The sequence below is a fragment of the Styela clava genome, chromosome 13, assembly GCF_964204865.1.
Source record: "Styela clava chromosome 13, kaStyClav1.hap1.2, whole genome shotgun sequence".
Classification (NCBI taxonomy): Eukaryota; Metazoa; Chordata; class Ascidiacea; order Stolidobranchia; family Styelidae; genus Styela; species Styela clava.
The window spans coordinates 2,200,520-2,213,389 of record NC_135262.1 but is presented as its reverse complement, the minus strand read 5'-3'; the positions used below and the strand labels follow the sequence as shown (position 1 = coordinate 2,213,389).

The 12,870-nt window shown below is 35.3% G+C and overlaps 1 protein-coding gene and 1 pseudogene across 1 annotated transcript; one reads left to right on the top strand and one right to left on the bottom strand.

Moving 5' to 3' along the window:
* The first annotated feature begins 8,839 nt into the window (after nt 1-8,839).
* Nucleotides 8,840-10,008, top strand: LOC120332427 (heme-binding protein 2-like). Its single transcript, XM_039399669.2, has one exon. The coding sequence runs from the start codon at nt 9,133-9,135 to the stop codon at nt 9,895-9,897; it is 765 nt and encodes a 254-aa protein (XP_039255603.2). The 5' UTR covers nt 8,840-9,132; the 3' UTR covers nt 9,898-10,008.
* A 1,129-nt stretch (nt 10,009-11,137) lies between these two features.
* LOC120333491 (5S ribosomal RNA) lies at nt 11,138-11,246 on the bottom strand (annotated as a pseudogene).
* Nucleotides 11,247-12,870: the final 1,624 nt, after the last annotated feature.

Below are 12,870 nucleotides of genomic sequence, written 5' to 3'. Positions count from 1 at the left end.
CATAAAAAAATGAAATATTTCAATATCTAAATTTTATCTATATAGTATCGTGTATTACTTGCGCCTAGTAACAACGGGGTTCGTGCATTTGAATGCAAGCAAACAACAGTGAACAAGATTTAACAATTCAATGCAAAATGGATTCCGGAACTTGCAAAAATTAAGAAGCAAATGGGTGTAACAGACGCTTTCTACATGACGAAGGCCCGGAGAGAGCTTTATCACAATTTATCTATTTGCTCTTGCAAAATGGGAAACGCGTCATGCATTTTAATGCAAGCAAGAAACATTAAACAAGTTATAACAAATCGTTACAAAATTGAATCCCGGACTTTGCGAAACTAAGACGCTGTCGCGAGTAGGAGACGCTTTGTACATGACGATGGCCGAGATAATGCTGCATTGCAATTTATCAAATTTATCTATCTGCTATTGCTCTTGCGAAAATGAATCATGCATTCTAAGCGAGCAAAAATAAATAAATATTACGTGATTAATCTGTCTTTACGACGACCAGAATAATTAAATGCAAAATTTTGAGCAATTAAAAATTGGCAACCCCGCAGATATTACTCGTGTTGACGAAATTTTTGAATTTATGCAACATATTCAGTTTTTGTTTTATGTGTAAGCAAGAAAGTAAAGAAAATTCGAGTCTAAAAGTAAGTGATCTCATGAACACGATTTGTTACGTCATTTCGGGATTGTTCTGCTGAAATAGAAATCTAATATAATGACGTGCTGGTTAGCGTATAGCTATGTTAGTGAAACATTGAAGTTTCAACCTACGGTGAGCAATGCTGAACTACATTTTCAACATTGGACCAATTACTTGTTATATTTATTTGTAAATATTGTATAATATGTTAGTATGGGATTTTTAATTCGAATAGAATAATGGCGCAAAAGACCACTGATGTTATAAGCACCATAAAACATATAACAACAGATCTGCGAAACATTTTTCCGTATATACAGTATATACAGCGGTTCTCAACTATAGGGTCCCTTGGCCCACCAAGGGGGCCACAGAGCAAGTGGAGGGGGGCCACAATGCTAGACGCAAAACTGATTATACTTTTCCCTTGACAAGAACAAGAATTCCTTTTCCTAGTTTCATTTCTTGTTAAGGTAATCACACAGAGTGTTTTTCCTTTGTTGAGCATGAATTGTTTGAACATAATGGGATTTGTAATCTACCAATCAAAATAACTCTATAATACTACTGGAAGGACAAACTAGAGGGCCATAAGTGCTAAACGTTTCCGGAAGGGGGTCACGAGCAATAAAAGATTGAGAACCACTGGTTTATACACTTTACTTTTATCATATAGACGGCACATTTGTCAGTATCATAGGCTGTGGCAACCTCTCATAAGGTAGGAGGGCAAATCAGTATGTATAAAATAAATGCAAATACATTCTAAAGCAAAACAAGAAAATTAGTTATAATTCAACTAGACCAGCTAATCAACGTTATAATAAATTCTGCATTTGTTTTCATGTCATCAGTTTTATACATTTAATCTGATGGGACTCAATTGTGTCTTTCTTGTCATTTCACTTTGTCTCAAATTTAGAAACATTTAGAACATTTACATTCTTACATTTAGTCGTAGGTCAGACCATTTCATTCAGTTTTTACATAACAAATATTTCGCAACAATATAAAATGAATTATAAAGTAAAAATGTCAAATCAAAATAAAAACATTTGCAATAACCTTATTTTGTAAGGGATAGTATGATTGATCGAACCAATTTACCAGAATTTATGTCGATATCGAAGCCAAAAGTTAAAGGCAATAAATTGGCGAACTTAGTATATAGTCAGGGTCATATGAGTATATAAATCGTAATTATGCGATGCTGTACTGCGTTGCTAACTAATGGTACTATAAAGCGTGTGCATGAAGTCTAGTTACAATTGCAATATCAATCAGTGATTATACAAGTTATTTTTAATATCGTTTAATACCCATGTATGGGAATTAAACGTCGCTCATGTAGCTGAGGAATTATATAAGGTATTGATAAATTTCTTCGTAAATCAAATAATATTAGACTCTCTAAATCCACTACTATTCCTTTTTATCCAAGGCTTTCTACAGTGAGGCCGTTCAATGAATGATTGGGACACTCGTCTCGTGACTTTTATGATCAAGTCCTTATTTGAATAATTATTTTATATTTCGGATTTGCAAATACTCAAATTCTGTCTAGCAATATTAAGTCGGATGTTATATTTAAACTTTGGGACCATTTCAAGGATTCAAATGCTACACTTCCTGGTTTGGACTCGAAATTTCCGGGTTCTAGCAGAATTCACGATTTGAAAATTGAACCCGTTTGGATCTATGCGTTTCATAGTAAAACATTTAAATCACTCGAGTTTCTGATTAATCAAAATAAATCTATTTAAAGTCAAGTCGTCTGGCTTCTAAAGGTCAATGTTTTGATCCGCGCATCCGCGTTTTCATCGTGACCTAAATCATATGGCCTCGAGAAGCATGAAAGGTTAGCCACATGATCAAAAGTTAGAAAAGGGAAAAAGTTAATGGTTTGAATCTCCATTTGAGTTCCCTCCTTCGTCTGATTCTATATTGCTTCCATATACATAGTGGTGTAACAATAAGGTTGACCATTAGAGCTTTTGATTTAAATATATTTGGTACAATGGATACTCTTTGTCATTAAAATAGCATTATGACGTTTTGTTTGGTAACTATGATGTAATCTTTAGTTTCTACTTTTGAATGATAACTTATGAATATTGTTCGCATTTACGTAGGAATTTAATGACAGCTTTTTTCATCATACTACTTAAATTTAAAAAAAAATAAAATAAAATTCAATATATTTTCTAAAACATGAATTTAAAAATGGACTATATTTAATTCCAAATCAATTGAAGCATTCCATTTGTTTTATAACAAATAAAACTATCTTGCCACATACATTACTTTTGTTAACCAAAGCAGAGGTCGTTTTTTGCCTATTGAATAAACTGGCACGTTGGCCTTGTTTTTACCCCTACAAAAATAGGAAATTACGTCTTGCATTTGATTGAATTCTCATTGTCTCAACTTGGGCCAACTAATAATACAAGGAAAATCGAATTTCCTAGAAGTACGATTTGAAAAGCTTTACAACAATAAGTTTATTTTGACAAATGCGTCATGGTTTATCAACAAGGTCAATAATTCAAAATCATTTCCCAAAAGTTTTGCTTAGTAAGCATATTCTTGATGCGTCATGAGGTCAGTCATTACCGGATAAGTACTTATCTCGGCGAACTAAGAGTCGTATTTTACAGAAAAATAATTAAAACGTTATTCAAAAACTGAATTGAAGCCAATTTATCAATGAACAAAAGAATTGGTTTAACATAATTAGAGAAAGAATTGCAAATTTAGAAAAACAGTTTACTGAAGACTTCGATTCCTAGTTTACATTCAAAAGTATTACAACTGTGATAATTGGTTTTATAGACTTGGTATACAAAATTTGGGACGTAATTCTGGAAACTATCTACCTATCCGGCCTCTTTCATGCGTATTCCATGCTTCCGAAAACAAATATCTGGCTCACCAATCATATACTCGACCTGGACTGGTAACCGGACGAGATGCTGTGATTTGTCATATTATTAAGCCTTCTTATCGGCTTTCCTATCCCCCGGGATAAATATGTAAATCTATCCTATTGATATATATCTAAAGATATGATATTTTAGTTAACCTATTGATATAATATCTCGTTCAAGAATTCTCGTAACGAATGCAAAATAAGGATTCAAAGAAGGAAGTAAGTGAGGGAGCACATGTTGTTCAAAACACAAATTTATACACTATACAATCTTTGATACATCACGATACCATTATCGGTGTTTGAAACTTACACTAAACAGCTTGAGAAAAAAGAAATTGATTCTTTGTGGACCCGAACAATCATTTCCAGAAGTTTTGCTGAGTAAGCATATTTTTGATGAATCATACAATCCGTCGTACCGGATATAACATTGCTTTTCTTGGCGAAAATGTGCGAACTAAGCGTGGCGAAGTTATAACCTCTTACAAAATCCACAAGAAAAAATGGTAACCAGCGGTTCTAATCGAGTCGATTACAACAAACATTTTGGTTTTTTATACTTCTCATATTTCGCGGAAAAAAATACATTTTAATCAACAAACATATTTTGAAATGAATCCCGTGATCAAAAAACAGTCATCGCCGGATATAATAAATTTGAAATTAAGTTTGAATAATACCTAAAAATATCTGCACAAACATAACAAGCGGAATTATAACCTCTTACAAAATACAATAGGAAAAAATGTAACAAACGGAGCCAATTTTAGAAAAGAAAAATATACGGCATCAAACATTTGGTTTCGTTCATATTTTTTAATATATCTCTGCGATATGAGATTTTTGGCAACAAACATATTTTTAGATGAATCCTGTGAATAATGCAGTCATTGCCGGATATAATAATGCTTTTGGAAGCAAAATTATCTAACAAAACTGCTTAAAAAGAGACTATTGACGCACAACCAGAAGTAATTGGCTTAAAATAAGATGCGTTTTGTGTGCGGAGGAAATATTCGTTTGTATACTAATTAATATATCTCTGCGATACGGTATTTTATTCAACGAAAGTATTTTAAAATGCATCCTGTGATCAAAAAAAACAGTCATCGCCGAATAAGTAATTTTGAAATAACATTTTAATAATATTTAAAAATATCGTCACAAACATCACAAGCGAAGTTATAACCTCTTGCGAAATACAAGAGAAAAAATTGTAACCAACGGTTCTATTCGAGTCGACTTAAAAATAGAGAAATATACGGCATCAAACATTTGGGTTTTATTACTTCTCATTTTTCGCGGAAAAACTAGATTTTAGTCAACAAACATATTTTGAAATGAATACTGTGAATAAAATGCAGTCATTGCCGGATATAAGATTGCTTTTGGAAGTAAAATTATTAAACTAAGCTGCTTAAAAAGATACTAATGACGCACAAACAGAAGTAATTGGCCTAAAATAAGATGCGTTTTGTGTGCCAAAAAAAAATTTGACATTAAGTTTTCATTCGTATACTAATTAAAATATTTCTGCGATACGAGAATTCGGTCACCAAACATATTCTGAAATAAACCCATGATTAAAATGCAGTCATCGCCGGATATAGTAATGTCTATCTACGCGAAACAACTTAAAGAGTGTCGTAATTTACTCCAAATATACAGAAAATGATTTCTAAGACATTTAAAAAACTTGACATTTCATTGACGAATAGAAGAAATTGACGTAACAAATTCCTAAACCAGTGCTGCGGGCCAAATGCAGCCCCCGAGGAAAAATTGTGTGGCCCGCGAAACGTGTTTTTAGTTTGCCGGCTAGCTTGTGCAAGGCGAACAACGCATGTCATAAGATTGATAACCAAAATTTTTGTGGCTGCAACTACTTGAAAGCTTATGTCAAATAAAGGCGTGGATCGCGGTTTCACCCAGTTATTATATATGACCCTTCAGTACTAAAGGTTGCACACACTTGTAAAGCCCTGAAGACCTAAACCAGGGCTACTCAACTGGCGGACCGCGGTCCGAATCCGGACCTTTCGGGTATTCGATTCGGACGGCGCCTAATTCTTTATTTTGGATTATCAGCCCCACTTTTGACATTTTCTTTTATAAAACCACTTTTATAGATTTAAATATATATGAAAAGGACTATAACGCCATAATAAACAATCTTGAATAGTTAATAATCATTAGTCGGCCGAGGAAGTGTGTGTTTAAGGATGGCGAAATATAATTTCTGGAAAGACCGGACCCAAATATTTTTGAAGTTTTGTATGCGGATCTTTGGTAAAAATAGTTGAGTAGCCCTGACCTAAACAATACCCGGACTTGAAATTCCTTATAATTTATTCTTAGAAGTTTCCGTTTTATAATTAACGCATGCAACCTTCAAAATGCAGTCAACATCAGAAATAAAAATGCTTTTGTAGGCGTAAATTAACAAATGAAGAGTGTCGCATTATGTTCGAGTTTAACAAAAAACAATCGGAGTTAACTTGGAACATGGCTGGGCCGCGGATCACAGAAATACATTCTGTGACAAGTGTGAAGGCTGTTAATAACGCTGTGAGTGGTAGAAGTAAACCCGAGCTTGGAGGTGAAAAATCAATTAAAATATTATTCAAAATGCAATACAAGCGCAATCCCGGCCTTAATTAAACTAAAAAAATTCAAATTTCAACCACTGATTTTATAATAACGGCGTTTGGTGTGGTGAAAACCAAAACCTGCGCACCCAACCATAAACAATTCCGACAGAATGTTAGCAAAGGCATTGAAAAATTAGGCCAACGGGGAAAAATTTTACTTACGATATTTAGTTTCATTTCTTCAACTATGTGTAATTTTCGCAGTCAACATCACACCACGGGGCTTTGGTGGCAGAGAAATGAAAAGCAAATCCATCAAGATAGAATTTTTAAAGTGGCAGTGGAAAATTATGACCAACGGGCGGAAATTTTATTTACAATATTTAGTTTCATTTCTTTAACTGTGTAATTTTAATTTCCCAGCCTAACATCAAGGCTTCGTAATAATAAAAAGTTCGATTTAGTAAACAACTTTACTATTTGTACTCCGCCACCGCTTTTCTAATATGTTTTTTTTATTCTGTTTATCATATGCTGGGTTCTAGGTGTTCGCAAACTTATGTCACAAGAGGAGGTTAACTATTATTTACGCATCACCACAATAAAGGGCGCTCCCGCAGTATGTGCACCAAGATGGCAAAATTAGTCATAATTTTAATAAGTAAACGAATAGCTCGCGGAGCCCCTGGGTTTCTCTAACGCAGTGGTTCTCAGTCGAGGGCCGACACAAATCTAATAACTGATCTCACCGTGGTAACAATTTCAAGTAACTCTCGGCAGCAAGCTAATACTTACTATTTTCTTCTAATGCCTCAGGGTATTGTTGTTTTCTTCATTACTATATTGTTTGTCATAGTGATTGATCATTATCGCTTATCTATGACGTTAATCAAGCTTGACTGTGACATCACACAACAAAACGTTATTCGCGTATTTCCTTGGTTATTAACAAATAATGTTAGTTTGCTAATCATATGGAAATATCAAACTTTGGCAACATAATTTAATTCCACGTGACTAATTTCATCCTGAATGTAGAAACGAGTAAAATTATGAGATGACATTGCACATCTAAGGGTTCGCGGGGACATTAGTCATCACCTATCGCCGTTGGTTGGTTGGCCGAAAGCTAGATTTGCGAATTTTTTTGAAGTATGGGTTGGGCCATATCTCCTACTGCCAATCACCACTAAATTACTCACCACACAAAGACCTGAAATATAACATGAATGTGAATATAAAGGGTGTCCAAAAAGTTTCGCTCGATTTTATAGTAATCACAATTGTAAGTTTGAATGGGTTTTATTGTATGATAAATGAGAACTACAAGCACAATAAGAACTATTAATAAAAAATAAGATGAAAACTTTTTAATTGTTACCGCTACAAAATCGCGCGAAATTTTCTGGGCACCTATATGTTTCACTACCATTACCTCAACTTATTTTGCCCATTTTCGTTTAATATAGTCTGCCCCCGTTAAACTTTTAGATATGGCACTGAAGCTGAAGCAAAATTCCCTGGTCTTCATCTCCGAAAAAATTGATAAATGGCCTCGGCCTATTTTCACCCCATTAAATTATGTTTATTTTTCCAGTCAGTAAAAACAATCGCATACAAAAAAATTACCGAGGAAAATTTGAAGATACTGTTAACCGGGGGAGGAAAAGCTGCGAGAATCAAAGCTTATTATCGAGAAGCGACACCAAGGGTTCTAACATCTAATTACAATTTAAAAGGTCAATATCCAATTTAAATTTTGTTTTCACGTATTATGTTTCATGTTCCGACATTTTCGCAAGCACGTATGTTCTTTCATCTGGTGATAACGCAAATAAATAGTCGTTTATTTCGGCATTTTAGAATATCCTAATTTGATTTGTTGTGTAAAAATATCACGCCGTATGAAATCGCACTGGCTAAAGATCGCGGAAACGAGACTATAAGTACTACTGTACTTGAGGTGGGCAAGGACGGTTGACCCATAGATTTATAGATTCTTTTGTAAAAAGCCCTTGCCAAAAACACGCCCGTCAATGCTCAAAATAGGAAAATTAGTAAGTATCCAGGGTGAGTAATGCAAATTGAGCTGAAAATTCAAATTTTCAAATCATTACTGACCCCAACTGGATAATTACTAATTTTCTTAGTTCATACTGGCGGTAATGTTTTTCTAAAATCTCACATTTTTGCTTTAATGGCGGAGTCTTTGTACGAAAGATCCGATTTATAACCTTCGGTTTCAGCACAGTTCAGTAAAACCAGTAAATCACACTCATATTTTATTCGCTAAAACCTATGAATTAAAGCGCAAATTAATAAAATTTGCAGCCGTATGATAAACGTATTCAATCGACTACTTCCTATCGCCCATTCGATAATGTATTTAAATTTGTGGCCAATAAATGTAATGGTCATGCGATTTCTGTTTTTACAGGATTTCTCTTTCTATCGAATATTCGCTAATTCATATCGAATTACAAACAAAAAAATTACCAAAATCTGAAAATAGACCCAAACAGATCAACGATCAAAATCAATTCGATTCAGTGTTAATGATTCTCAATATTTGGTGCATTTAGTCAAGTCATTAATCCCGTGCATTCAATACTTTTGTGTACGTATCTTATGTAATAGTTCATTACTGAAACTTATATAATGAAGTCATAAGATATTTTGGAAACATCGAAAATTGCTCCTTGTAAAGTACCGTACACTATAATGTTTTAATATATATTATTGTATTGTTAAATATATCACTTGTACGCTTGTTTGGGCGAAAGTCAAGCCAAGATTACAAAATTGAATGAAAAAAGGCTGTTTTGTGCCAAATTCGTGATCCCGTGTCATCATTTGTGCCCTATAAAAGACGCCACGAGGCCATTAAGATCACATATAGATTTATTGGGCTTCTAGTGCAGACATAAAGAAATACCAATTCAGTCTTCGAAATGGCAAGCTGTTATTTAATTTCTGCGCTCGCAATTTTGGCAAGTTTTTGCCTGATAGAATCGGCAGTCATCAACGAAATGCCGACGGTATACGAAGAAATTATTACAGGAGAACAAGATAACATGTTCACAGAAGACTGGAAAAATGCGTTCGATAACGAACAACTTCAAAACCAGCCTAAATGGACGCCTGACGAAGACCAGCCTAAAGACGACAGTTATGAAGTTAGAAATTACGACCCAGCGTGGTGGGTGACATCTTTTGTGCCCTGCCTCAACCAAACTGTGGCTTCGTCGTACGGTTATCTCAAACTGTACCTTTACATGAACAAAGCAAACGACCAACACATGGAATTCAACTTGACTTACCCTATCTTGAATAAAGTTGATATGCAATTCAACGCCCAATACATTGATGAAGATAAAAAGGGTAGAAATCCATGTCCAGATAGATATTCCGTTAACTTATATCTCCCGTATGAGTCTGACGACGAATACTACATTGACGACACCCCTCCTAACGGCCAAGATGAAATAGTAACTACTTCGAAATCACAGCTCAAAACTCGCTACGTGCTCCCTTACGAGGACGAATTTACCATCGAAAGTCTGGAAAACTGTAACGAGCAAGCCAAAGATTTTGGAGAACGACTGAAAGAAGATGGAAAGAATGTCAACGTTAACTCGTACCATTGCGCTATGTACGAGCCCGACAAGCAGGGCGTCGTTCGCTTCGAAGTTTGGTTCGATGACATCGACCAATAAAAAACTATGATGTGTTAATTTCATCTATTTTACTGTTACTTCACAATTGCATCTCTTGTTAAAGCAATTATGACCAAATAAAAAATTGCGAATTAAAGATTATGTCACAAACATGTCTGGAAAGTTAATTATTGAAACACAAATGTCTAGCCGGAAACAATTGAACTGCCGTGCACAACGCCAATTCAGTGGTATTATTGATGGCCGCTAAATTGACAGAGAAAAGTCTATGCGTGAACACATGACGTAAGCTGACGCAGCTTCCAAAAACTCGCTAAAATATGACTGTTTGGGCGACAAACCAATACTATTACAAAACTTTTCGTTACTCTGGTTCTGGTCAGAGGTTTAAATTTAGATAGTTTTTGATTTAAGGCCGGATTCGCGCTTTTATTGCATTTTGAACTTTATTTTGATTGACTTTATTTTAGGTCACCCCCAGGCTCGAGTTTATAGTAATTAATGGATTTTTGCCCTGTATAGTCTATAAATAAATGAATTTGATATCTGACAGGCCTCTCTCAATAATTTAGTAAAATCTGTTAGCACTAATAGTTAAAGCCCGCTTGATACCCCGCGACGAATACAAGTTGCGAGTTGGGTTACTGAATTGAGGCTCCGAAACTTAAATTGGTAAATTTAGGTATTCAATCCTGTACGAAAATTAGTTACTTAATTCAAGCATCAATATTTCCCCTAGTTTTCCGATTTAAAAGTCCGAATGCACGTTTCCATAACATGTTCATTTTTGCTTCGTGCTTTTTGTCTTTATTCGTTGCAATAAAATTTACTTTCGCTTGGAATTTGACTGCGTTGTTAGTTCAGTGCGCAGGTAAATAGAAAGTGAGAGTATATATGAAATGACTCGCTTTAGTCTGATATTTGGTCATAGAACATGGCTTTACTTATCAGGAATTGAGGGGCCGAATTTGGTCAGTGCCCGTCGTAGCATGCTGATTTGTGACATGGGCGTATAGGTTAGGCCCCTACTTATCAAACGTCGATAATTTTTGTGTTAGTAACATAAGATAAAGTTCAAACAAATCGTGTTGCATTGGCTTAAAATGATCAAATAGCACAAACTATTATGGCCAGCAAACAATAAACCTAAGTGCGAATATGAAAAGCCTACGATAATTAATCATTAAAACAGATAACCAGATTAATCCAGTCAAACCCGAAATTAACGTAAAGACTAAAAGAATCAAACGGCACAAATTCATGGGTTGTAAAAATTAAAAGCCTACGGCACCCGGTATTCCCAGCCGGTCACCCTTGCAAGTACTAACCGAGCCCGACGTTGCTTAACTTCCGAGATCGGGTGTATTCAACGTGGTATGGTCGTAGGCGATATCGAGGCTACCTATTCGGGTTTTTGTATTCAGGTAGGCTATTGTGTTCAAAACGAGAGAGCGATGAAGCGCAACGTTCCACAAATTGGATAGAGTTTATTCAAGTGAATTTTCGACCATGGTTTGCATTAATTAAAACTACCTACTTTTCGGCGACATTTGAATCAAAATACTCGATGACTGAACTAGGATAGAAGACAATCATAAGTGGTAGAACATTTATTATAGTGTTATTGTTACGGGCCGTTATTCGAATACTATTTCTGTCAAAGCGTAATCATATCTTTGACTTGTAGTTGGAGCTAAAATTTCGTTGTTCGCTGCCGCTCATCTTTGGTGATGTAAAAATGATTTGAGCCACAAACACACATACCACAGCTGACCACCAAAACCGACTTATGCAAAAGGAAAGGGGAACCGCCACAAAAAGCGCAATTTTTGAATTTATGACGTCATCACACACAAAAAACGAACCCCATAGAAAGAACAGAAATTTTAAGAAATTAATAAGAGTAACAGCATTCTAGGGAAATATACATTGTTTAGCCACTGGAGATTTCAAAGCGATTGGTCAAGGATGCGGCCCGCGAGCCGCGGTTTGCCCACCGTTGCTCTACACTCTACAGCAGGGCTACTCAACTATTTTAACCGAAGATCCGCATATAAAATTCAAAAATATTTGGGTCCAGTCTTTCCAGAAATTATATTTTGGCATCCTTAAACACGCACTTTCTCGGTCGACTAATGATTATTAGCTAATCAAGATTGTTTGTTATAGCGTTATAGTTCTTTTCATATATATTTAAATCTATAAACGTGATTTTATAAAAGGAAACTTCAAAAGTGGGGGTAATGATCCAAAATAAAGAATTAGGCGCGGTCCTAATCAAATACCCGGAAGGTCCGGGTTCGGACCGCGGTCCGCCAGTTGAGTAGCCCTGCTCTACAGTACACTACAGTTTGGTTCTGTTACCTGGGACAGTTTCCCTATTTGCCCCCTCTGGGCACGTCACTGTTACCATCAATTCCTTCCTATTTTTCGAACTGAATTAGACAGAGAATATGCGCATGAACTCTCGATCACAATATGGTCAATTAAGTCAGTCGGGATGGTATTAAATGTAGGCATAAGTTTGATATGAAATAAAATCGGAAGATGTGAAGTTAAAAAAATCACAGCTGAAGGGTCTTGGTCTTTGGAGGCGTCCCGCTTCGAAGTCACAAAGATATGGTAACTCTACCTATAAATAACAATAAAATAAAGTAAAGTTCTTCGCAGCAAGTAAATACTGTAATACGGAAATTACTGATAGCAGTAGATAAGTGACTGGAGGCCATTAAATAATCACACTGTTAACAATTTCGTATTATTACCCAAAAGCAGATACAATGCATAACGTAAGTTTTCAATCTACCGTGTGTCTAATTGTCATTGAAACAGTTAGTATACTAGAATACTCGGTTTGTTGAGATTTAGGTTGCAAAGGTCACTTTGTTATTTGTAGATGTCTAAAAAGTCTATAGCAACTCAACAATTTTATGTTAGCAGTATTGGAGCCATGAGCGTTCAACTCTAGAATATTTTCCATCATACTTTGTCATTGCCAAAATTTTTATGCCT